The 25592-nt window shown below is 60.4% G+C and overlaps 4 protein-coding genes across 5 annotated transcripts; 3 read left to right on the forward strand and 1 right to left on the reverse strand.

The window, feature by feature from the left end:
- Positions 1 to 587: 587 nt before the first annotated feature.
- On the forward strand, positions 588 to 4630 carry LOC138734240 (V-set and immunoglobulin domain-containing protein 10-like 2). Its single transcript, XM_069881813.1, is given in 7 exon segments — positions 588 to 660; positions 711 to 1151; positions 2463 to 2742; positions 2872 to 3167; positions 3397 to 3504; positions 3507 to 4022; positions 4110 to 4630. Coding segments are annotated over 7 exon segments (2100 nt in total). The 3' UTR covers positions 4496 to 4630.
- A 479-nt stretch (positions 4631 to 5109) lies between these two features.
- LOC138734285 (pseudouridylate synthase RPUSD4, mitochondrial-like) lies at positions 5110 to 25527 on the reverse strand. Its single transcript, XM_069881895.1, has 3 exons — positions 25378 to 25527; positions 24130 to 24295; positions 5110 to 5292 (listed from the first exon to the last, which is right to left on the reverse strand). The coding sequence occupies exons 1-3, from the start codon at positions 25522 to 25524 to the stop codon at positions 5240 to 5242; spliced, it is 366 nt and encodes a 121-aa protein (XP_069737996.1). The 5' UTR covers positions 25525 to 25527; the 3' UTR covers positions 5110 to 5239.
- On the forward strand, positions 8380 to 16715 carry LOC138734283 (ATP-dependent RNA helicase DDX25-like). 2 transcript variants are annotated; one of them, XM_069881891.1, is made up of 11 exons: positions 8380 to 8426; positions 8516 to 8579; positions 10313 to 10448; positions 10532 to 10624; positions 10727 to 10829; positions 11485 to 11614; positions 11978 to 12155; positions 12925 to 13162; positions 13623 to 13785; positions 13948 to 14139; positions 16002 to 16715. In XM_069881891.1, the coding sequence occupies exons 1-11, from the start codon at positions 8397 to 8399 to the stop codon at positions 16061 to 16063; spliced, it is 1389 nt and encodes a 462-aa protein (XP_069737992.1). In that variant the 5' UTR covers positions 8380 to 8396; the 3' UTR covers positions 16064 to 16715. The 2 variants fall into 2 exon arrangements, with proteins under 2 accessions (XP_069737992.1, XP_069737993.1); XM_069881892.1 differs by having other exon boundaries at positions 11500 to 11614; positions 16002 to 16714.
- LOC138734195 (V-set and immunoglobulin domain-containing protein 10-like 2) lies at positions 16321 to 21518 on the forward strand. Its single transcript, XM_069881769.1, has 8 exons — positions 16321 to 16521; positions 17455 to 17603; positions 17661 to 18031; positions 18840 to 19124; positions 19619 to 19894; positions 20042 to 20323; positions 20553 to 20874; positions 21188 to 21518. Exons 1-8 carry the CDS (start codon positions 16321 to 16323, stop codon positions 21516 to 21518), a joined length of 2217 nt encoding a protein of 738 aa, XP_069737870.1.
- Positions 25528 to 25592: the final 65 nt, after the last annotated feature.

Here is a 25592-nt window from a genome sequence, read left to right on the forward strand (position 1 = left end):
TTCGATCCCCAAACCTCTTTGCAGGCAGCCTCACACTCTTGGTTTGCTCCGGATGAGCCCCTTCCTCAGTGGACACAGGCTCTGGGGGTGGGATCTGGCCCGCAGACTCCTCTGGTTGGGGCGCTCCCCCTGCATTGTGTTACAGCCTGGCTGCCCCCATGAATGTTTTATGGGCTGGGGCTGCTGTGGAGAGGGAGATGAAATATCAAACCCCGCTTGCCGCCCGGCTTCCCCAGCTCCCAGACCCCGCATGCTCCGCCACGGGGCTGTGGGAGCCTATTTTCCCTTCCTTTGGCCATAAAACAGAGGCTGGGGGGGTGAGTGTGGGACAGGGATCAATCCCCACCCCTGGGGGATGGAGGCGATGCTGCCGCTCCTTGAGCGAGCGCGCCTGTCCTCAGCCCTGAGATTGCAGGGACCGAGGCCGGTGGCAGCACCAGGTTCCTTCCAGCCCGCACGAGCAGGCTGATAAATAATTAACGGTTAATCAGGGCAGGGCTTAATTCCCCAGGGGAAACCAGAGAAGAGGTTGGCGCGGAGAGCGCAGCCCTGCTTCGCCATCGCTCCGTGCTGCTGGACATGGCGCCATGGCACGAGGCTGGGCAGCGCCGCACTGGAGGGGACCGTGGGCGCTGTGGCTGCTGCCGGTGCTGGCAGGGGGTGAGCAGAGCCCCCGAGCCCCGGCTGCCCGGGCGCAAGCGGGCCCTGACCCCGCTGCCCCCCGGCAGGGCAGCCGCTGGCGGCCGGAGAGGCGGGCTACGAGGAGTGGGCAGTGACGGGGGTTCAGGGCCGTGCGGTGGAGCTGAGCTGCGGGCGTGTGGCGGCGGCACCGCCGGCTGTCGTCTTCTGGAGTTTCGTGGCGGAGCCGGAGGGCTCAGGGCCGCCGCGGGCAGTGGCCGTGGGCTCAGGCAGAGAGGTGTCAGTGGCCCCCGGCGCGGGGACGCTGGGCAGGGTGACCCTGCGCAACGGGACGCTGGAGCTGCGGGAGCTGCGGGCGGGCGCCCAGGGGCGATTCCTCTGCCAGGGGCTCTTCCCGGAGCGTGGGCGACTCCACGTTGGCTACGCCGCTGTCCTCTTGCGCGTCTTGGGTAAGCACTGGCCGATGGCCACCGTCGCGTTCCCGGGGATGCCTGCGCTTGCCCGTGAGCCCTAGAGTCTTTCACAGGCCAGCAGTGTGTGCTGCTGGCCACTGAAGAGCCTGCTAGCCCATGGGAGTCTTCCACTGGCCAGTGTAGCGTGCTCCTGGCCAATGAAGAGCTCAGTAGCCACTGAAGGGCCCCACTACTCACTGAAGCGCGCCACTAGCCAGTGTAGAGCTCTGCTAGCCAACACAGCGGCCTGCAGCCAGTGCAACACTCCACTAAGCAGGAAAGCACCCCATTAGCCAACGTGGCACCCCACGAGCCAACGTAGTGCTGTGCTAGCCAACAGCATCACACTAGCCAACGTAGCAGCCAAGCCAATGTAGCACTGGGCTAGCCAACACGGCAGCACACTAGCCGACATAGCATTCCACTAGCTGAAGTAGCTCACCATTAGCCAGCGAAGGGCCCCATAAGCCAAAGCAGAGCCTTGCTGCCCGGCAAAGCACCCCACTAGCCATCGTAGCGTCCTGCTAGCCAGCACCATCTCCTTGCCCTGGCCAATCCAGCATCCCAGTAGCCCCTAAGCGGTCACATTAGCCTGTCTGTGGCTGCTCTAGCTACTCCCCACGCCCACAGCCAGGACACCCCCTCATTAGCCCATAGACATTCTAACAAAGCTGGTGAGGGGGCTGGAGAACAGGCCTTATGAGGAACGGCTGAGAGAGCTGGGGGTGTTTATCCTGGAGAAGAGGAGGCTGAGAGGAGACCTCGTTGCTCTCTACAACTACCTGAAAGGAGGTTGTGGAGAGGAGTGTGCTGGCCTTTTCTCCCAAGTGGCAGGGGACAGGACGAGAGGGAATGGCCTCAAGCTCCGCCAGGGGAGGTTTAGGCTGGACATTAGGAAAAATTTTTCATGGAAAGGGTCATTGGGCACTGGCAGAGGCTGCCCAGGGAGGGGGTTGAGTCACCTTCCCTGGAGGTGGTTAAGGGACAGGTGGATGAGGTGCTGAGGGACATGGGTTAGTGATTGATGGGAATGGTTGGACTCGATGATCCGGTGGGTCTTTTCCAACCTGGTGATTCTATGATTCACTAGCCATCCTGCTTGCTGCCATAGCACATCACTAGCCAATACAGCCACCAGGCCAGCATGGTGTGTCCATGGCCACCATGCCCTACGGCACCATGGTGCCTCCACGCCCACCACCCACCCCGGGACGTCCATGGCCACCACGGTGATGTTCACAGCCACGATGGTGCACGTTTTCTAAGGAGACTTCCCAGCCTGGTTCCCCACCAGAGGGAGGATGCCCCAGGTGTGGCTGTGTCCCCTCTCTGGGGATGTCCCGATGACTGAGGGTCCCCATGTCACCGCAGATGGCCCCGACGAGCCAGCCATCAGCGTGGAGCCCTTCTCCCCTGAACAGGGGGGCTTCTCGGCGGGCGAGAGGGAGGACGTGGTGCTGAGCTGCCTGGCTCCCTCCAACCCCCCTAGTCGCTACGTCTGGCTCCACAACAGCTCCCAGGTCCACACCGGCCAGACCTACGCCATCTCTGCCATCACTCGCGCCCAGGCGGGCACCTACACCTGCCTGGCCGAGAATACCCACCTCCAAACCCGCACCCAGGCCACCACCGTCCTCACCGTCTACTGTAAGTAACCCTGGAACAGGGGCGGCCCCACGGGTGCCCCTGGGGCGAGATAGACCAAGGCAGCTTCTGGTGAGGATGTAGGTGTGAAGGGCAATGTGGGAGGAGGGTAACAGCCCGGCGTCCCCCAGCTCTGATGGTCTCCTGCAGATCCACCACCCGGCAGCCCCACCTGCTCTGCCCTGGCCACCGGTGACCTGCGGGACGTGGCCCTGCGGTGCCGCTGGCCGGGGGGCTTCCCCCTGGCACGGCTGCGCTGGGTGGGCCCCTGGCCTCCCGTGAAGGAGGATGAGGACGAGGTGGCATCAGGGTCGAGTCTTTCCATGGCCACCAGCATCCAGCCAGGGGCGGCCACCAGGAACGGCAGCTCCTTCTCCTGCCTGGCCTCCCACCCCGCGCTGCCACGGGGGGCTACGTGCGGGACCACCCTGTGTGAGTGCCCGTGGGTCGTGTCCCCGCGGAGAAAAACCCTTTGTGACGCCCCGGTTGGTGGAGCCGCCGTGACCCTGTGCCGCGGCCACCCCGAGGGACGCGTGGCCGGGCGCTCATCACCCCAGGCGACCCCAAGCTGGGGGTGCCCGTGGCACAGTCGCCCGGGGTGGCTGTCACCCTTTTGGGGGACGCTTTGGCATCCCCGCCCTGATGCCTCTCCGTCCCACAGGGGTCCCAGCCGACGGCCCCTCCTGCGCGGTGGCGGTCACCAAGGGTAACGAGTACGTGACGCTGCGGTGCCGGTGGGAGGGGGGGACGCCGCCAGTCACCCTGCGCTGGGGGACCCCTCGCCCTCCACTGCCGTCCTGGTGCTGAGCACCCACAGCGGCTTGCGGGGCCGGGATTTTGTCTGCGCGGCCGCCCACCCGCTACGGGCCAACGGCGCCGAGTGCCGCCTCCGGCTGGGTAAGCCGGATTCGAAGCGGGCGTCCCCTCCTTGGGCCACGGTGACACAGGGGGGTCACAGGTCTCCGTGGCTCCGTGCCTCTCGCCGCACAGACGTCCCCAAGCTGGAGGCGGAGAGGAGCGAGGTGGCGGTGCTGGAGGGCGGCGAGGCGCAGTTGGCGTGCCGGTGGCAAGGCAGCGGCACTGACCTCGGAGCCACCGTGGCTTGGTATGACCCCAGGGAGCGGGAGGTGACGTCGGGGTCGGCCAAGTACCAGCTGGAGCGGGGAGAAGCGTGGCTCAACCTCACCATCTGGGAGGCCGAGTGGCCGGGGGACAGCGGGATCTACCGCTGCACCGCAGCCAACGCCGTAGGCACTGCCAGCCTCCCCATCCGCCTCCGCGTGGATCGTGAGTCCTGGGAAGCAGGGGTGGGGGGGTGGTCCTCGAGGTGGGTTTGGGGGATTCAGCCGCTCTTGCCGGGCGTTGTCCCCGCAGGGTACCCGGCCCCCCCCAACGTCACCATCAGCAAGCTGCGGTACACGCGGGCGCGCACCGAGGTGCGGCTGGAGTGGCGGACGCAAGGTGCTGGCAACCTCACTGGCTTCGTGGTGCAGCGGCGCCGAGCCAAGAAACATCCCCGGCGGGTGCTGGGCCCCTGGGAAACGGCCGCCGGTGACATCGAGCCCCACTCCCGTGACCGGCGCCTGGGGGGGCTGGACCCAGCCGTGATCTATGCCTTCCGTGTCCTGGCTGTCAACCACAGAGAGCCATCGCGGAGCCCTTTCCATTTTCACACCGTGCTCAGCCAGCATCAACACTCCAGAGAGCGCGTGAACGGCTGCCGTTCATCCCGCCGCACCATCTGCTCCAGTGTTTCATAACGGCACCCTGCAAACTTGTGGTTTTTCAAACCCGCTTTGCAGCACAAAGTATTCTTAGGCCTGTGGAGCAAGTGGAAACTATGTCCGGATCCCCTTTCACAGCAGGGCTTGAGGTTTACTGTAACCAGACTCAAACAGCCCTCAGGCTACCGTAGACAACACCTAAAAGTACCGACTGAGCCTTTTCCTTCTCGGAGGCAGGAAAACGCCCTCTTGGATGTCCCTGGGTTAAATCGGGACCAGATACTACCATGTTTATAAAAGAACAAGGGAAGCCTGATCTGTGAAGGTCCCTTCCAACCCAAAGCATTCTATGATTCCGACACCGTTATGACTGCTCGGCGCTCACAGGTTGGGCTGAACCTGTCCTGTCTTTGTCCATTATCCCCTTCATACTTTGTGTAATTCAAGCAGGAATTTGGGGGTTGCTTTACAGCTGTGCTGTGCTTCCATCTGCTGTAGGGAAAGGGCCTTTCGCTGGCAGCGGGAGGTTTGGAATTGCAGCCAGCATTCCCAGGGCCCCAGAGACCAACCACCACCTAAATTGCACCCCTGACCCCCAGGCACTGAGGGTCCAAGCCCTTGATCTCTTCAGCCAGCTTAAATGTGCCACGATAAATTAACTGCAGTTTATTTTTTGCAGGATCCACCCAGTCTGGCAGAAACTAAGGAGATGTGGGGACCGGAGCGGTGTATCTGGGTCACTCCGGCAGCTGAGGAGCAAGCACAGCCCAACGATGATCTCTATGCCCAGGCCTCTCTCGGTCTAGGGGTGCGATCAACCCTTCTGGCATTTCCTGAGGATCAGAGGGGAAGCAGGAGGATGGTCATGAAAAGAAAGGTGCTGAGGCACAGACCTGATGGAGGAGTGGAGGTCTTTGACGAGTCGGGGAGCAGCACCAACACCCGGAGCCTGAGGCAGAAGATGCTTCATCATAGGCCAAGCCCAGAAGACAGCATCTCTGAGGGGGAAATAGAGTCAAGCAACACCTCCCATCCCTGGTGGCCCCGCAGGGACAGCCCCTGCTTTCTCCCTGCGGATTTGGGGAGCCAGAGCTCTCGTGATTCTCATTACAGAGCTGCAGCAGAACAACCCAAGTCCTTCATTCCTCCGCGGTTCGAGCTGCTGGGCCGTAACCGGGGGAAAACTGACTGCGTGGCCAAATATTTTGAATATAAACGAGATTGGGAGAAATTTGGAATCCCAGGGGAGGATCGGTGGAAAGAAGTGCGCTGGGGCATCCGGGAGAAGATGCTCTGTGAGCCCGAGCTGCCCCACCGTCCGCAGCACCTCCCCATCCCCAACAACTACACCGTGCCCACGGAGAAGAAGAGAGCTGCCCTGTGCTGGAAGGTGCGCTGGGACCTGGCCAGGGGCCTCCTGCCGGAGAAAACCACTCCCTGGTAGCACCTCGAGCCCTGCTCCTTGCCTGTGAGCCGGGAACTGAGCACCAGCTGCTTTTATCCGCCTCAAAGTCCTCGATAATTTCTAAAAATCCCGTGTTTTGCATTTCAAGTGGGCTAAGTCCTACTATTCAAACTTTTTCCAGCACTTCAGAAAAGTGGGCTGGGTGGAGAACCCAGTTCCCCCGTTGCATCCTGTGATGCTGCTTCCCGAGCTCTGACTGGAAGCTCTGAGAAGCTGGCACCAAGAACCCCACGGCCTGCAGGACCCTTTGGATATCGCAGGAACAAGACTGCAGGGAGCCTGGGGATTTGGGGCAGGGAACAGACCCTGCATGAGACACCAAGGTTGTTACATCTGTGATGCCTCAGGAATTCCTTTAATAAAGTGTGTGAAAAGACTTATGGTCTGTGGGCTATTTTATAGAATCATGGAATGGCTTGAGTTTGAAGGGACCTTAAAGAACATCCAACCTGGCCTTGAACCCCTCCAGGGATGGGGCAGCCACCCCTGCTCTGGGCAACCTGGGCCAGGGCCTCCCCACCCTCAGAGTGAAGAATTTCTTCCTAAGGTCTAATCTAAATCTTCCCCCTTCCAATTTAAAACTGTTCCCCCTTGTCCTATCCCGGCACTCCCTGATTAAAAGCCCCTCCCCAGCTTTCCTTGAGTCCCTTTCAGTACTGGAAGCTACTCTAAGGTGTCCTAGGAGCCTTCTCCAGGCTGAACAACCCCCACTCTGTCAGCCTGCCTCATAGCAGAGGTGCTCCAGGCCTTGGATCATCTCTGTGGACCTCCAGGAGTTGGGGGTTCCTCACAGGGTCGGGGGTCTCTCCTGGGATGAGATGTGGATTCCTCCTAGGTGTCGAGAGCTCCCTCCCGGCATCTGGGGATCCCTTATAGGGTGGGGTGGGGGGAATCCCTCCCTGTTTGCATGCTCTGCCCAGTTTTGGAGGCCTCATCCAGGTTTAGGGGGTCCCATCACAATTTGGGGAGATCCCTCCTCATGTTTGGGGCCCCTCCTGGGATGCAGGGTTCTGTCATGGTTTGGGGTGATGCTTCCCAGTATTTGGGGCTCCCTCACAGGTTTTGGGGTCCTTCCCACAGCTTCAGGCTCCCTCCTGGCATCTAGGGCTCCCTCTCAGGATCCAGAGGGTCTGTCCTGGGATTTGGAGGATCCCTCCTGAATCGAGGCTCCTGCCCAGTTTTGGAGGCTCAATCCTGCGTTAGGGGGTTCTGTCATGGTTTGGGGAGATCCCTCCCATGTTTTGCAGACCCTCACGGTGCTTGGGGCTCCTCCCAGTTTGGGGTGTTGCTCCTGATGTTTGAGGCTCTCTCCTGGGTCCTTCCCGGAGTTTGGGTGTCCCTTACGGAGGGGGAAATCCCTCCTGGTTTGGTTTGGCAGTCCTACCCAGTTTTAGGGGCTTCCTTCTGTATTAGGGGATACTATCATGGTTTGGGGACATCCCTCACAGGGTTAGGGTTCCCTCCTGGTATTTGGGGCTCCCTTCCAGGATTCACGGGGTCCTTCCTGGAGTTTGGGGCTCCTTCCCTGGTTTTCGGGACCCCCCTGGGATTCAGGGGGTCCTCCTGGGGGTTTGGGGCTGCCTCCTCATTGTTTGGGGAGATCCCTCCTGGTGTTTGGGGCTCCCTTCTAGGGTTTGGAGAGATCCCTCCCGGTTTGGGGACTCCCTCTTGGCTTTGGAGCCGCCTCCTGGGATGAGAGATGGATTCCTCCCAGCACTTGGTGGGCCCCTCCTGGGATTTGGGGGGCAGCTCCCAGGCTGGAGGGGAGGCTCCCTCCTGGGATTTGGGGGTCCTTTACAGGGTAGGGGGATCCCTGCTGATTTGGGGGTTCTGCAAAGTTTCGGGACTCCTTCCCAGGTTTTAGGAATTTCTTACAGGGTGGGAAAGGCCCTTCTGGGGACGGAGCTGGATCCCTGCCCGCTGGGGCCCCTCCGGAGAGAAGAGCAACAAAGCTGGTGAAAGGGCTGGAGAACAGGCCTTATGAGAAGCGGCTGAGAGAGCTGGGGTTGTTTAGCCTGGAGAAGAGGAGGCTGAGGGGAGACCTCATTGCTCTCTACAACTACCTGAAAGGACGTTGTAGAGAGGAGGGTACTGGCCTCTTCTCCCAAGTGACAGGGGACAGGACAAGAGGGAATGGCCTCAAGCTCCGCCAGGGGAGGTTTAGGCTAGACGTTAGGAAAAAATTCTTTACAGAAAGGGTCATTGGGCACTGGAACAGGCTGCCCAGGGAGGTGGTTGAGTCACCTTCCCTGGAGGTGTTTAAGGGACGGGTGGACGAGGTGCTGAGGGACATGGTTCAGTGTTTGGTAGGAACGGTTGGACTCGGTGATGCGGTGGGTCTCTTCCAACCTGGTTATTCTGTGATTCTGTGACCGGAAGTGACCGCACCGACCGGAAGTGACCTCCTCCACCGGAAGTGACCTCCCGACCGGAAGTGACCGCCCCGACCGGGCCGCTCGGCGTCGCGGGGCGATGGCGGCGGAGCGAGGCGGGTGGTGGGAGGTGCGCGGCGGCCCGTGATCCCTTGATCCCGTCCCCGCCCCGAGCCGCCCCCGCCCCCCGCCTCGTAACGCTCCGCTCTGTCCCCGCAGCGCCCCCAGCACCGGCGGGGATGGCGGGAGGAGCCGGAGGAGGAGGAGGAGGAGCAGAGGAGAGGTGAGGGGGGCAGTGCGGGCCGGGCTCAGCGCGGCCTCTGGCAGCGGGTGTGGCCGCGACTGTGCTGTCTGGCACTTCAGTTTCAGTAGAGCTGTGCTGGCACCTTCAGTTTCAGCAGAGGCTGGGGGATGATGTGGTTGGAGCAGCCCTGAGGACAGGGACTTGGGGTGCTGGGGGAGGAGAAGATCCACATGAGCCGGCAACGTGCACTCACAGCCCCGAAACCAACCGTGCCCTGGGCTGCATCCAAAGCTGTGGGACCAGCCGGGCCAGGGAGGGGATTGTGCCCCTCTGCTCTGCTCTGCTCTGCTCTGGTGAGACCCAACCTGGAGCTCTGCGTCCAGTTCTGGAGTCCTCAGCACAGGAAAGACGTGGAGCTGTTGGAGCAAGTCCAGAGGTGGCCACAGAGATGATCCAAGAACTGGAGCGCCTCTGCTATGAGGATGGGCTGAGAGACCTGAGGTTGTTAAGCCTGGAGAAGGCTCCAGTGAGACCTTAGAACAGCTTCCAGTGCTGAAAGGGGCTCCAGGAAAGGTGGGGAGGGGCTCTTGATCAGGGAGGGCAGGGGTAGGACAAGGGACAATGGCTTTAAATTGGAAGGGGGAAGATTTAGATTAGACATTAAGAGGAAATTCTTCATGCTGAGGGTGGGGAGGCCCTGGCCCAGGTTGTCCGTCTAAGTTATGGCTGCCCCATTCCTTGAAGTGTTCAAGGCCAGGTTGGATGGGGCTTGGAGCCCCCTGATGCAGAGGGAGGTGTCGCTGCCCATGACAAGGGGGCTGGAATGACGTGATCTTTAAGTCCCTTCCAACTCAAACCATTCTGTGACACCAGCTTGGGAGGAAGGGTCAGTCTGCTTGAGGGCAGGGAGGCTCTGCAGAGGGACCTGGCTAGGCTGGATCCATGGGCTGAGACCAATGGGATGAGGTTCAACAAGGCCAAGCGCTGGGTCCTGCACTTGGGATACAACAACCCTGTGCAGCTCCAGGCTTGGGGATGAGTGGCTGGAACGCTGCCCCATGGAAAAGGACCTGGGAGTGTTGGCTGACAGCGGCTGAACATGAGCCAGCAGTGGCCCAGGTGGCCAAGAAGGCCACCAGCATCCTGGCTTGGATCGGCCATGGGGTGGCCAGCAGGAGCAGGGCAGGGATCGTCCCCCTGGACTCGGTGCTGGTGAGTCTGCACCTCAAATCCTGGGTTCCGTTTTGGACCCAAGAAGGACATTGAGGGGCTGGAGTGTGTCTGGGGAAGGGTCTGGAGAACAGGAGGAGCTGAGGGACCTGGAGCTGTTGAATCTGGAGAAGCGGAGACTGAGGAGAGATTTCATTGTTCTCTGCAGTTCCTGGATAGGAGGTTGTAGTGAGGTGGATCCTGGGCTCGTCTCCCCAGTGACAGGTGGTGGGATGAGAGGAAATGGCCTCAAGTTGCACCAGGGCAGGTTTAGGCTGGGCATCAGGAAAAAATTCATCACTGAAAGGGTTCTCAGGACCTGGCAGATGCTGCTCAGGGAGGTGGTAGGGTCACCATCTCTGGTGGATTTAAAAGCCAGACAGATGAGGTGCACAGGGATGGTTCAGTAGAGGACTGGGAGGGTTGGGATTGATGATCCCAAAGGTCTTTTCCAACCAAGTGATTCTATGATTCTGTGTGAGAATTGGAGAGGGAGAGAAGGGAAGAAGGAAGAGGAAGGGGAAATGGGTGCTCTTCTTCCTCACTGGTTCCTTCCTTTCCAGAGCACCCGGCAGAATCCTCCCTGCTGAACAAGCTGATCCGTATGTCCCTGGTGGAGTCGAGTCAGAAAGTGGAGATCCTGCAGCAGGACCCCAGCTCCCCGCTCTGTTCCATCAAATCCTTTGAGCAGCTGCCCCTGTAAGTCATGGCGGGTCAGGCGCGTACAGCAGGCGAGCAGCCGCCTCCACTCCTGACACGCCGTCCTATCCTCTGTCTTACAGGAAGGAGGAGCTTTTGCAGGGGATTTACATGGCAGGCTTCAACCGGCCATCCAAGATCCAGGAGCAGGCTCTGCCCATCGTGCTGGCGTATCCGTGAGTAGCCACGCTGCGTTGGTGGGCCCTGGGTTCCTCGAGGCATCCCCAGCCTCGTGACACCCGCCCCTTGTGCACCACTAAGCAGTCTTTGCCTTGCAGGCCCCAAAATCTGATTGCCCAGAGCCAGTCAGGGACAGGGAAAACAGCAGCTTTTGTCTTGGCCATGTTGAGCAGAGTTAGTGCCGCCGAGAAATACCCGCAGGTAACACAGGAGAGGGAGAGCTGAGGCAGGAGGGCTTTGCTGGAGCCCGTGAGGTGCTGTTAAGGGCAGAGCTCTGGTTTGTGTCCCTGTCCCTCTGTGATCCCGTCTGCTGGAGGGGATAGTGAAGCCCCAGGGCATTCGCAGCAGCAGGAAGGGCAGAAGGGAGGTGGTGCCCGCCCGAGGCAGGTGCTCACACTTGCTGGCAGTGGATTAAGCCAGGCTTTAGAGAGCCTGGAATTTAAACGCTGAAAATCAGGCGCAGAGGTGCTGGCTTTCTGGTGGCTCCAGCAGCCCCACGAGCCCTGGTCACCTCTGCCCACAGAATCAACTCTGCCAGCTGCGATTTAAAGTCTCTCATCTCAAGTACAGGGGGTGATTTAAACACTTGCTTTAAATCTGGATGCGGAAACCAGTGTCACCGAGCTTCCAGAGACATATTCCCTCAAAAGCAGCTACGGTGACTTCTTTCTGCCCACACCCCTTCAGCTGTGCTGTGTTCCCAGCTCCTCAGCTTCCCCTGTGCTCTGGAGTGACTTGAGCAGCCTGGGATCTTCTCGTGCTCTTCCTGCCCTGTCAAAATCCCTTGTCGTCTGCCTGGTGTTCCCCGTCCTGGGAGCACCCTCGGCTTTCCGACGAGGCGTTTCTTGCCTGACAGTTCTCTCCCTCAAAGTGCCTCTGCTTGGCTCCCACCTACGAGCTGGCCCTGCAGACTGGGAATGTGGTTGAGACCATCGGGAAGTTCTGCGCCGACATCAAGGTTGCCTATGCTGTCCAAGGAAACAGAGGTGAGTCCGGTCCTGCCAAGCACGATCATGGAAGTGTCCTGTGAGTACAGGGATCTTCTCGGAACCTTGAGCTACCAGAAGCTGCACAGACCTCCGTGCAGCCAATAAAACTCTGTCTGTATTCCCCGCTCCTGCTAAGGAGTCTATTTTGCGATTGCTGGCTGCTTCCAGAGTCCCCCCTGCACACGTGGGGCTGGTTTCTACCTCCCCAAGGCTGTAGGGAAGCGTCAGCCCTGATTGTGGTTAAAAGCTCCAGCTCCACTTTGCGATGGCCCCCCTCAAAGGCCAGAATCTGAGATGAACAAGTGAAAAATGCGCTGGTGTTGGTTGGAGGTGGTGGGCTGCCATTTCCTGCTCTGGCAGTTCCTCAGGGCGTGGCGCTGGAGGAGCAAATCGTCATCGGGACGCCAGGGACAATGCTGGACTGGTGTTTCAAACGTGGCCTCGTAGACGTGAAGAAGATCAAGGTGTTCGTGCTGGATGAAGCTGACATCATGATCGACATGCAGGGCCTCTCCTGCCAGAGCATTCGCATTCAGAAGTGAGTGATCATAGAATCGCTTGATTGGAAAAGACCTTTGAAATCACTGTGTCCAACCATCCCTGTCCATTACTAAACCAGATCCCTGAGCACCTCATGTGCCCGGCTTTTAAACCCCTCCAGGGATGGGGACTCGGCCACCTCCATGGGCAGCCTCTGCCAGCGCCCCAGAACCCTTTTGACGGAAACATTTTTCCCAATACCCAGGCTAAATCTGCTCTGGCGCAATTTTAGGCCATTTCCTTTCTTCCAGTCACCTGTCCCCTGGGAGAAGAGCCCAGTACCCACCTCACCACAACCTCCTTTCAGGGAGCTGTGATTTATAAGGTCTCCCCTCAGCCTTCTTTTCTCCAGGCTAAACAACCCGAAGCCCCTCAGCTGCTCCTCGTAACCCTTGTTCTCCAGCCCCTTCCCCATCGTCCTGATGGCTGGCATCCTGCTTCCCTGGCCTTTCCCCCTCTTTGCTTAGCTTTGAGTGAATTGGTCTCCAAAGGACCTGAATGCGCAGCAAAAGAGAGTCCCTGTGATGCTGAAGATGCATCCAGGGAAAGGTGAGCCCAGGGACCCGGCTTTCTGTAAAACCGTATCTGTGAAACACACAGGAAGACTTTTATTTCGCTTACCTTTACTCTGCCCAGTTACAGCCCTTGGATTGGTTTCTCTTGAAGGCAACACAAAATCAACTGAAATGAGCTTTTATCTCTCTGAGCGAGCAGATCTGGGCAGCTGTGGCTCCTCTGGGCTGACCAGTCCTTTTTCCCTGCTCCAGGGCTCTCCCCAAGGACTGCCAGATGTTGCTGTTTTCCGCCACCTTCAAGGAAGCCGTGCGAGCGTTCACCATGCGGATTGTATCCAATGCCATCGTGATAAAGCTGCGTGAGGATGAGCTTACCCTGAGCAACATCAGGCAGTACTTCTTTATATGCGAGAGCCAGGAGGAGAAGTACAGAGCCCTCTGCAACATCTACGGCTGCGTCACCATCGGCCAGGCTGTTGTCTTCTGCCAGGTAACGCAGCTCCGCCTGCCTGGGGACAGCACTGGGTTTGCAGTCAGTGACAACAGGAATGGTTCCTTTTCCAGTATGCACGTGGAGGGCTTTTCCCCAGATCCTCAAAATCATGGAGCAGAGCCCAGGGAGGGATGGGGAACGCGTTGCCAGCACTGAAAGGACAGTGATATGGCAAAGGCAGCTTTTAAAAGCATCTCTCCTACCAGCTGGGACTGCCTTTGCCGGGCTTCCACGGTCACCAGAACACCCTGTTTTTCCTTGCCCTTTGTGACAGAAGCTTCCTGCTTGTTTTCATTGTTTTGATCTTGTTTTGCGGTGTTAAAAAGCACCAGGAGGTCCCTCGAAAGGAGCAGGAGACTCAAAACAGGGGGAAATAGCAGTGAAGGGTTGGCTGGGAGGGAGCAGAGCGGTGGGAGGGCTGCTGCGGAACCTCAGCCTGCCTCTCGCCACACCTCAGACTCGGAGGAGTGCGAGCTGGCTGGCGGCGGAGATGAGCCAGGACGGGCACCAAGTGGCGATGCTGACAGCGGAGCTGACGGTGCCGCAGCGGGCCGACATCACCCAGCGCTTCCGCGAAGGAAAGGAGAAGGTCCTCATTGTCACCAATGTCTGCGCCAGAGGTACCTCTGGAAAACCCAGTGCCCCTTGCAATTCCGAAGGGGGTGAAACACACCTCCTGGCATCTGCTGCTTCTGGTGGCAGCATGGCTTAAGGCAGGGATCCTACGGGATATGTTGGGCCCAGGGAGCCTTTCCCGCAGCCCTGATCTCACTGTTTCTCAGGGATCGATGTGCAGCAAGTCACCATCGTGGTGAACTTCAGCCTCCCCACCTCTCGGAGAAGAAACGAGCCAGATTTTGAGACCTATCTCCACCGCATCGGGCGAACTGGACGCTTTGGGAAGAAGGGCATCGCCTTCAGCATGGTGGAAAGCTGTAACGTGGGGCTTGTGCACAAGATAGAGGAGTATTTCCGTAAGCATTCACGTGTATCTGCCTCGCTGGGATAGGTTCTGGGACTGGTGATCTCCCTTCAGCTCATTTCCCGTCTGCAAAGGGACCTTATTGGGCTGCTCTTCTCCCTGGGCGTGTCTTACTCGGCACAGGCACCAGGTGGAGCCTCCCTTCTGTCCCCCTTGCCCTTTGAGGGGGTTTTTATCCATAGCAGACGTTTTCAGAGAAACAGAATCACAGAATGTCCTTAGTGGGAGGGGACCCCCAAGTCTCATCAAGTCCAACTCCTGTCCCTGCACAGGACAACCCCACAATTCACACTGTGGGGCTGGGGGCGTTGGCCAAACACTTCTGGAATATTGTCAGCCTTGGGACTGCTTCCCTGGGAGCTGTTCCTGCGCTCCACCACCCTCTGGGGGAAGAACCTTTTCCCAATGTCCAACCTAACCCTGCCCTGGCATCTTCATGCCATGCCCTCATGTCCAGAGGGAAGAGCTCAGTGCCTGCTCCTCCTCCTCCCCATTGAGGAAGCTGCATAGCGCGATGAGGTTTCTCTTCAGTCTCATCTTTTCCAGGCTGATCAGACCAAGGGACTTCAGCCACTTCTCATACACTTCCCCTCTAAACTCTTAAACTCTGTGCCCTCCTCTGGACACTCCAGCAGCTTTAGATCCTTTTTATCCTGTGGCTCCCAAACTGTCCCCGGTGCTCAAGGTGGGGCCCCAGTGCGGAGCAGAGCGGGACAATCCCCTCCCTCGCTTGGCGAGCGATGCCGTGCTGGATGCACCCAGGACGTGGTTGGCTGCCAGGTCACTGCTACCTCGTGGCCGACTTGCCATGGACCAGAACCCCCTGATCCCTTTCTGCAGGGCTGCTCTCCAGCCTCGCGCTCCCCGGGCTGTCCGTCCATCCGTGTCCCAGGGGCAGAACAAGGCCCTCGCCCCAGTTAAACTCCCTGCGGTCGTGATTGCCCATCTCTCCCGTTTGTCCGATCCCTCTGCGGGGCCTCTCTGCTCTCTGGGGTGTCAGCAGCTCACCCACTTCCATGACATCCCCAAACTGAGTTATTAAAGCTTCCAGTCCCGCATCCAGGTAATTTCTGAGAATGCTGAGGAGCGCTGGCCCTGGGATGAACCCCGCGGAATGCCACTAGGGACTGGTCGCCAGCCTGATGTGACCGCAGTCACTGTGACGCTTTGATCCAGCCCCTCAGCCCGTTCTCCCCACCCAGCACTGTGTGTCCAGCTGGCCACTGGGCCGTTTGTTCAGTAGCCTGAGATTTTGTGTGTGACTTGCCAGGGCCTTCACAGGTACCTGGTTTGCCTCAGCACCGCTTTTCACTTCCCTCCTTCAGGCATTTTATCTGCCTTTTCCCTGTCCCAGGGCAGCTGGTACCTGGCTGAGCTCAGCCCGGTTGTGGGAGTGAAGTCAGCCTTGGCCAAAGCAGCCCACTGCGGGATTCCCGCGGGATGAAAATCCAGCGGAAGAATGCCCAGACTTTTGCTTTTTAATGCTGTGACGTTGGGATTTGAGGGCTGGGGGTGCCTGATGAGATTAACGAACCTCCCCTGTCCTGCAGCGGTTTGGAGGTGGGAGGAGAGGGTGGGAGCGGCTTTGGAAACCGATTGGGACATGCTGCTTCTGGCTTGGGGCACTTCTTGCTTTCAGAGTCCAGGCCACTGCACTCCCTCACTTGGCACTGTGCCTTCTCCCAGTTTCCTTGGCTGTTGCTTGAGGGCCGTGGACTGGAAATCCCACCCACACAGGAGCGTTCCCACCCATGCCTGTGCACGCAAGCGGCACAAATGCCAGCTCACCGGCGGCCGGGCTTTGGTTTTACCAGCTCGTGCCCAACACTGGCAATTTTTGTTTCCTTCCTACAGAGACCAAGATCAAGGAGCTGGACCCAGATGACATGGATGAGCTCGAGAGGCTGGAAAACTGAGTGAGGACCAGGGGTGTGCTGCCCCCCCGTCCCAGTTTTGGTTCAGGAACAGAAGGAAAAGTTACAGGGGAAGATGTTCCAGTTCTCTTAAGAGTTTCCCCACATAGTTTGGCTTTGTTGGGATGCTGGGAGGAGGCAGGGGAGCCCTCAGCCCCAGCGGTTCTTGTCTCTGGTTTTGTTCTGGTTCTGTGGCCGAGGTTTTCAGAGCCCTGGCTCTGCAGGGTGGGAGGAATCCCCATGGCGCTCGGCTTGGGGTGATGCTCCTCAGCGGCACCTCTGGATGCGCTCAGAGTGGTCAGGAAACGGGGAAGCAGCAGGAGCTGGCTCCAGAACTCCGCTGCTTGTCTCCAGGCAGCAGCGACAGGTACCTTTCTGCCACAAAAACCTGGAGAAAAAGCTCAGAAAGAAAGAATGGGGAGGAAAGCGGAGTTGTTAGAAAACGGAATAACGGGCTCTCGGTAGGTGGCGGCAGGAGCTGCTGTCGCGGAGCCCGAGTGGAGCAGTTTGGGGACTGGAAGAGCCGGGAGCTCGTGGGCTGCTGGGCAGGGGTCAGGGGTTGTCCCTTCGCTGTCACCAAGCCTGTCTCTAACAGAATGGAATTAAATCCTTCCTAGGGTGGTGGTGTTCCTCCTGTGCAACAGGAATTTGGAATTTATCCCTACGCTCAGTGCAGACGTGTTTTTATTGGCTCCAAGCGTTGACGGTTGTGTCCTTAGCCACCAACATCCCCTGCTCCCCTTGCTTCAGCTTTCCCAGTTGCTTTACAAACCTGACCTGTCCAGGCAGAAACTGTGCCCGGAGCCGTCTGGCAGCAGCTCGGGGAGCAAAGCCTCAGCTGGCTCTGTAGCCCCCCCGGCCCGGCTTTACCCCACAGTGGGCGTTCGATCCCCAAACCTCTTTGCAGGCAGCCTCACACTCTTGGTTTGCTCCGGATGAGCCCCTTCCTCAGTGGACACAGGCTCTGGGGGTGGGATCTGGCCCGCAGACTCCTCTGGTTGGGGCGCTCCCCCTGCATTGTGTTACAGCCTGGCTGCCCCCATGAATGTTTTATGGGCTGGGGCTGCTGTGGAGAGGGAGATGAAATATCAAACCCCGCTTGCCGCCCGGCTTCCCCAGCTCCCAGACCCCGCATGCTCCGCCACGGGGCTGTGGGAGCCTATTTTCCCTTCCTTTGGCCATAAAACAGAGGCTGGGGGGGTGAGTGTGGGACAGGGATCAATCCCCACCCCTGGGGGATGGAGGCGATGCTGCCGCTCCTTGAGCGAGCGCGCCTGTCCTCAGCCCTGAGATTGCAGGGACCGAGGCCGGTGGCAGCACCAGGTTCCTTCCAGCCCGCACGAGCAGGCTGATAAATAATTAACGGTTAATCAGGGCAGGGCTTAATTCCCCAGGGGAAACCAGAGAAGAGGTTGGCGCGGAGAGCGCAGCCCTGCTTCGCCATCGCTCCGCGCTGCTGGACATGGCGCCATGGCACGAGGCTGGGCAGCGCCGCACTGGAGGGGACCGTGGGCGCTGTGGCTGCTGCCGGTGCTGGCAGGGGGTGAGCAGAGCCCCCGAGCCCCGGCTGCCCGGGCGCAAGCGGGCCCTGACCCCGCTGCCCCCCGGCAGGGCAGCCGCTGGCGGCCGGAGAGGCGGGCTACGAGGAGTGGGCAGTGACGGGGGTTCAGGGCCGTGCGGTGGAGCTGAGCTGCGGGCGTGTGGCGGCGGCACCGCCGGCTGTCGTCTTCTGGAGTTTCGTGGCGGAGCCGGAGGGCTCAGGGCCGCCGCGGGCAGTGGCCGTGGGCTCAGGCAGAGAGGTGTCAGTGGCCCCCGGCGCGGGGACGCTGGGCAGGGTGACCCTGCGCAACGGGACGCTGGAGCTGCGGGAGCTGCGGGCGGGCGCCCAGGGGCGATTCCTCTGCCAGGGGCTCTTCCCGGAGCGTGGGCGACTCCACGTTGGCTACGCCGCTGTCCTCTTGCGCGTCTTGGGTAAGCACTGGCCGATGGCCACCGTCGCGTTCCCGGGGATGCCTGCGCTTGCCCGTGAGCCCTAGAGTCTTTCACAGGCCAGCAGTGTGTGCTGCTGGCCACTGAAGAGCCTGCTAGCCCATGGGAGTCTTCCACTGGCCAGTGTAGCGTGCTCCTGGCCAATGAAGAGCTCAGTAGCCACTGAAGGGCCCCACTACTCACTGAAGCGCGCCACTAGCCAGTGTAGAGCTCTGCTAGCCAACACAGCGGCTTGCAGCCAGTGCAACACTCCACTAAGCAGGAAAGCACCCCATTAGCCAACGTGGCACCCCACGAGCCAACGTAGTGCTGTGCTAGCCAACAGCATCACACTAGCCAACGTAGCACCCCACAAGCCAATGTAGCACTGGGCTAGCCAACACGGCAGCACACTAGCCGACATAGCATTCCACTAGCTGAAGTAGCTCACCATTAGCCAGCGAAGGGCCCCATAAGCCAAAGCAGAGCCTTGCTGCCCGGCAAAGCACCCCACTAGCCATCGTAGCGTCCTGCTAGCCAGCACCATCTCCTTGCCCTGGCCAATCCAGCATCCCAGTAGCCCCTAAGCGGTCACATTAGCCTGTCTGTGGCTGCTCTAGCTACTCCCCACGCCCACAGCCAGGACACCCCCTCATTAGCCCATAGACATTCTCACTAGCCATCCTGCTTGCTGCCATAGCACATCACTAGCCAATCCATGGTCTGGGCTGGAAAGATGCCCCCTGTTGGGGGCCCTGGGGGCTCGTGGGGGGCCCGGGGGATGGGGCTGCTCACGGCTTGGTGCCCCCAGTGCCCGTCTCCAAGCCCTTTGTGCGGCCGACGGCGGCAGTGGCGGCGGAGGGGGCGACGGTGGCCCTGACGTGCTCTGTGCGGGAGGGGACCAAGCCGCTGAGCTTCTCCTGGCAGCACCGGGAGCCCCGGGGGGGTCCCCTGCCGTCCCCCATGGGGATGGGGCGCTCCGGGGCAGAGCTGCGCCTGACGCCCGCCAACCGGAGCCACGCGGGCTGGTACGCCTGCACCGTGCGCAACCAAGTCAACAACTGCACCAGCGAGCCCGTCTACCTGGACATCATCTGTGAGTGGCCTCACCTTCCCGGGGGGCTGTGAGGGCATCCTCAGGGCTGGAGATGCCACCATGGCCTGGCCATGGCGACCAAGCATCCAGCCACCTGGCTACTATGATGTGGCTGTGACCACCAAGCACCCTACCACCATGGTGGCCCCGTGGTACAGCCATGGCCACCACGTGCAGTGCCACCGAGGTACCTCCTCAGCCACCGCGTGGCCTGTCTGTGTCCATGGTCACCACGCACTGTGCCACCTCCACAGCCACCAGGCCAGCATGGTGTGTCCATGGCCACCATGCCCTACGGCACCATGGTGCCTCCACGCCCACCACCCACCCCGGGACGTCCATGGCCACCACGGTGATGTTCACAGCCACCATGGTGCACGTTTTCTAAGGAGACTTCCCAGCCTGGTTCCCCACCAGAGGGAGGATGCCCCAGGTGTGGCTGTGTCCCCTCTCTGGGGATGTCCCGATGACTGAGGGTCCCCATGTCACCGCAGATGGCCCCGACGAGCCAGCCATCAGCGTGGAGCCCTTCTCCCCTGAACAGGGGGGCTTCTCGGCGGGCGAAAGGGAGGACGTGGTGCTGAGCTGCCTGGCTCCCTCCAACCCCCCTAGTCGCTACGTCTGGCTCCACAACAGCTCCCAGGTCCACACCGGCCAGACCTACGCCATCTCTGCCATCACTCGCGCCCAGGCGGGCACCTACACCTGCCTGGCCGAGAATACCCACCTCCAAACCCGCACCCAGGCCACCATCGTCCTCACCGTCTACTGTAAGTAACCCTGGAACAGGGGCAGCCCCACGGGTGCCCCTGGGGCGAGATAGACCAAGGCAGCTTCTGGTGAGGATGTAGGTGTGAAGGGCAATGTGGAAGGAGGGTAACAGCCCGGCGTCCCCCAGCTCTGATGGTCTCCTGCAGATCCACCACCCGGCAGCCCCACCTGCTCTGCCCTGGCCACCGGTGACCTGCGGGACGTGGCCCTGCGGTGCCGCTGGCCGGGGGGCTTCCCCCTGGCACGGCTGCGCTGGGTGGGCCCCTGGCCTCCCGTGAAGGAGGATGAGGACGAGGTGGCATCGGGGTCGAGTCTTTCCATGGCCACCAGCATCCAGCCAGGGGCGGCCACCAGGAACGGCAGCTCCTTCTCCTGCCTGGCCTCCCACCCCGCGCTGCCACGGGGGGCTACGTGCGGGACCACCCTGTGTGAGTGCCCGTGGGTCGTGTCCCCGCGGAGAAAAACCCTTTGTGACGCCCCGGTTGGTGGAGCCGCCGTGACCCTGTGCCGCGGCCACCCCGAGGGACGCGTGGCCGGGCGCTCATCACCCCAGGCGACCCCAAGCTGGGGGTGCCCGTGGCACAGTCGCCCGGGGTGGCTGTCACCCTTTTGGGGGACGCTTTGGCATCCCCGCCCTGATGCCTCTCCGTCCCACAGGGGTCCCAGCCGACGGCCCCTCCTGCGCGGTGGCGGTCACCAAGGGTAACGAGTACGTGACGCTGCGGTGCCGGTGGGAGGGGGGGACGCCGCCAGTCACCCTGCGCTGGCGGGACGGCGGGGGCCGGGCGCTGGGGGACCCCTCGCCCTCCACTGCCGTCCTGGTGCTGAGCACCCACAGCGGCTTGCGGGGCCGGGATTTTGTCTGCGCGGCCGCCCACCCGCTACGGGCCAACGGCGCCGAGTGCCGCCTCCGGCTGGGTAAGCCGGATTCGAAGCGGGCGTCCCCTCTTTGGGCCACGGTGACACAGGGGGGTCACAGGTCTAGGGGTGCAATCAACCCTTCTGGCATTTCCTGAGGATCAGAGGGGAAGCAGGAGGATGGTCATGAAAAGAAAGGTGCTGAGGCACAGACCTGATGGAGGAGTGGAGGTCTTTGACGAGTCGGGGAGCAGCACCAACACCCGGAGCCTGAGGCAGAAGATGCTTCATCATAGGCCAAGCCCAGAAGACAGCATCTCTGAGGGGGAAATAGAGTCAAGCAACACCTCCCATCCCTGGTGGCCCCGCAGGGACAGCCCCTGCTTTCTCCCTGCGGATTTGGGGAGCCAGAGCTCTCATGATTCTCATTACAGAGCTGCAGCAGAACAACCCAAGTCCTTCATTCCTCCGCGGTTCGAGCTGCTGGGCCGTAACCGGGGGAAAACTGACTGCGTGGCCAAATATTTTGAATATAAACGAGATTGGGAGAAATTTGGAATCCCAGGGGAGGATCGGTGGAAAGAAGTGCGCTGGGGCATCCGGGAGAAGATGCTCTGTGAGCCCGAGCTGCCCCACCGTCCGCAGCACCTCCCCATCCCCAACAACTACACCGTGCCCACGGAGAAGAAGAGAGCTGCCCTGTGCTGGAAGGTGCGCTGGGACCTGGCCAGGGGCCTCCTGCCGGAGAAAACCACTCCCTGGTAGCACCTTGAGCCCTGCTCCTTGCCTGTGAGCCGGGAACTGAGCACCAGCTGCTTTTATCCGCCTCAAAGTCCTCGATAATTTCTAAAAATCCCGTGTTTTGCATTTCAAGTGGGCTAAGTCCTACTATTCAAACTTTTTCCAGCACTTCAGAAAAGTGGGCTGGGTGGAGAACCCAGTTCCCCCGTTGCATCCTGTGATGCTGCTTCCCGAGCTCTGACTGGAAGCTCTGAGAAGCTGGCACCAAGAACCCCACGGCCTGCAGGACCCTTTGGATATCGCAGGAACAAGACTGCAGGGAGCCTGGGGATTTGGGGCAGGGAACAGACCCTGCATGAGACACCAAGGTTGTTACATCTGTGATGCCTCAGGAATTCCTTTAATAAAGTGTGTGAAAAGACTTATGGTCTGTGGGCTATTTTATAGAATCATGGAATGGCTTGAGTTTGAAGGGACCTTAAAGAACATCCGACCTGGCCTTGAACCCCTCCAGGGATGGGGCAGCCACCCCTGCTCTGGGCAACCTGGGCCAGGGCCTCCCCACCCTCAGAGTGAAGAATTTCTTCCTAATGTCTAATCTAAATCTTCCCCCTTCCAATTTAAAACTGTTCCCCCTTGTCCTATCCCGGCACTCCCTGATTAAAAGCCCCTCCCCAGCTTTCCTTGAGTCCCTTTCAGTACTGGAAGCTACTCTAAGGTGTCCTAGGAGCCTTCTCCAGGCTGAACAACCCCCACTCTGTCAGCCTGCCTCATAGCAGAGGTGCTCCAGGCCTTGGATCATCTCTGTGGACCTCCAGGAGTTGGGGGTTCCTCACAGGGTGGGGGGTCTCTCCTGGGATGAGATGTGGATTCCTCCTAGGTGTCGAGAGCTCCCTCCCGGCATCTGGGGATCCCTTATAGGGTGGGGTGGGGGGAATCCCTCCCTGTTTGCATGCTCTGCCCAGTTTTGGAGGCCTCATCCAGGTTTAGGGGGTCCCATCACAATTTGGGGAGACCCCTCCTCATGTTTGGGGCCCCTCCTGGGATGCAGGGTTCTGTCATGGTTTGGGGTGATGCTTCCCAGTATTTGGGGCTCCCTCACAGGTTTTGGGGTCCTTCCCACAGCTTCAGGCTCCCTCCTGGCATCTAGGGCTCCCTCTCAGGATCCAGAGGGTCTGTCCTGGGATTTGGAGGATCCCTCCTGAATCGAGGCTCCTGCCCAGTTTTGGAGGCTCAATCCTGCGTTAGGGGGTTCTGTCATGGTTTGGGGAGATCCCTCCCATGTTTTGCAGACCCTCACGGTGCTTGGGGCTCCTCCCAGTTTGGGGTGTTGCTCCTGATGTTTGAGGCTCTCTCCTGGGTCCTTCCCGGAGTTTGGGTGTCCCTTACGGAGGGGGAAATCCCTCCTGGTTTGGTTTGGCAGTCCTACCCAGTTTTAGGGGCTTCCTTCTGTATTAGGGGATACTATCATGGTTTGGGGACATCCCTCACAGGGTTAGGGTTCCCTCCTGGTATTTGGGGCTCCCTTCCAGGATTCACGGGGTCCTTCCTGGTATTTGGGGCTCCCTTCCAGGATTCACGGGGTCCTTCCTGGAGTTTGGGGCTCCTTCCCTGGTTTTCGGAACCCCCCTGGGATTCAGGGGGTCCTCCTGGGGGTTTGGGGCTGCCTCCTCATTGTTTGGGGAGATCCCTCCTGGTGTTTGGGGCTCCCTTCTAGGGTTTGGAGAGATCCCTCCCGGTTTGGGGACTCCCTCTTGGCTTTGGAGCCGCCTCCTGGGATGAGAGATGGATTCCTCCCAGCACTTGGTGGGCCCCTCCTGGGATTTGGGGGGCAGCTCCCAGGCTGGAGGGGAGGCTCCCTCCTGGGATTTGGGGGTCCTTTACAGGGTAGGGGGATCCCTGCTGATTTGGGGGGTTCTGCAAAGTTTCGGGACTCCTTCCCAGGTTTTAGGAATTTCTTACAGGGTGGGAAAGGCCCTTCTGGGGACGGAGCTGGATCCCTGCCCGCTGGGGCCCCTCCGGAGAGAAGAGCAACAAAGCTGGTGAAAGGGCTGGAGAACAGGCCTTATGAGAAGCGGCTGAGAGAGCTGGGGTTGTTTAGCCTGGAGAAGAGGAGGCTGAGGGGTGACCTCATTGCTCTCTACAACTACCTGAAAGGACGTTGTAGAGAGGAGGGTACTGGCCTCTTCTCCCAAGTGACAGGGGACAGGACAAGAGGGAATGGCCTCAAGCTCCGCCAGGGGAGGTTGAGGTTGAACATCAGGAAAAAATTTTTCACAGAAAGGGTCATTGGGCACTGGAACAGGCTGCCCAGGGAGGTGGTTGAGTCACCTTCCCTGGAGGTGTTTAAGGGACGGGTGGACGAGGTGCTGAGGGACATGGTTTAGTGATTGATAGGAATGGTTGGACTCGATGATCTGGTGGGTCTCTTCCAACCTGGTTATTCTATGATTCTATGATCTACCTTTAATTACCCTTAAAATGCGAAATGAAGGCTATGACCTAAAGGTGACAAACTACCCCCATCCCTCCCTGGCAGGCAAACCTCAGTGCATGGAGGGCAGAGGATCCCCCGTCAGAGCCCTGGAGCTGTTTCCCCCTTGGCACAACCACGGCACAAAAGGCTTTTCCTCACCATGCACAGGAAGGCCATAGGGTTTGTTGATCACCACAATCTCTTCATTCTGGTACACGGTTCCCTGTTTGAGCACTTTGGCCAGGACGTTGGGGTGAACCTGCTGCAGCCGCTTGCTCAGCATGGCGAGCTCCCGCACCCGCCTCTGTGCGGGGTCTTTGGGGATCTGAAGAGAAAACAAAATGCCCTCAGTGGAGGATAAACAGTTCTCGCACCAAGGCCCTGCTTCAGCAGCTCCCTCGTCTTCCTCCCACTTCTACTCTGTGTCTCACAGCCCTGTTACCCACATCGTCACAACAGAGACTATCTAAGCGCCCCTACCCATTGCCCTGCTCGGTGCGACTGCCTGTAGCCCCACACAGGGGCAGCCACCCAAAAATCCCAAGCCAGATTTTTCCCCGCTGCCCGGCGAGAGAAAACCCATGGGCACGATGACAAAACCTGGCACCCCCGCCACTGGCTGCCCATCCCACGCGGGGGAGCGCCCTGAGCCCAAGGACACAGGGAGACCTGGTGCACGAGGAGGCAACGCGGGGAGATGGGGGATACAGGGGGCGAGGGAAAGGACCTGTGGGAAGAGGGGGACAACCTGGGGAAGAGGGGGGATACACAGGACAACACCTGGGGGATGAGGCGGGGGGGCCTTGGGGGCTAAAGGGAGACCTGGGGAAGTTGGGGGGGACCGGGGGATGGAGAAAGAGAGGAAGGGATGTGGGGAGAGTGGGACCCAGGGAGTGAGGGGACTCAGGGAGAGGGGGCGACATGAAGGGTAAGGGGTATAAGAGGCTGAAGGGGGGGACCAGGAGAAGAAGAGGGGTATGCAGGGATAAGGGAGGATCTGATGGGTGAGGCGGGACAGGGGGAGAGGGAGGAACCCAAGGGGCAAGGGAGTGACAGGGGGCAAGGGCGGGGGACCTGAGGGCTGACAGGGAACGTGGGGAGAGGGAGAAGACCTGGGGAGAGGGAGATTGGATCCAGGGAAGGCGGGGGATGAAGGGGGGAGAAACGGGGACATGGGGGCCTGGGGGGGGAGATCCGGGGGACAAACGGGGTGGCCCGGGTGGGAACGACGGCCAGGGAGAGAGGGCGACATGGGGTCGGGATCTAGGGGGCGACGGGGAACACAGGGAGAGAGGGACTGGATCCAGGAGAGGCGAGGAAACACGGACACGGGGCAGGGGGGGAGGCCCCGTGGGTGAGGAGGATCCCGGTGAGCGGTCCCGGGCCGGCCCCGCGGTGCCGCCACACCTCCTCGCTCCTCTTCCCGCTCCTCTCGGCCCGCAGCCGCTCCGCCAGCCGCTCGGCCCCCGCCTCCGCCCGCCCGATGCCGCCCAGGCCGCACCCGGCCCGGGGCAGCGCCGAGCGCCGCCACAGCCGCCATAGCCCCGCCGCCATCGCCCTGCGCCGCGGGGCGGGACTTCCGGCCAAGGGGAGCGAAGGGCGGGATTTCCGGCCAATGGGAA

The sequence above is a fragment of the Phaenicophaeus curvirostris genome, unplaced genomic scaffold (genome assembly GCF_032191515.1).
Source record: "Phaenicophaeus curvirostris isolate KB17595 unplaced genomic scaffold, BPBGC_Pcur_1.0 scaffold_69, whole genome shotgun sequence".
NCBI classification, from domain to species: Eukaryota; Metazoa; Chordata; class Aves; order Cuculiformes; family Cuculidae; genus Phaenicophaeus; species Phaenicophaeus curvirostris.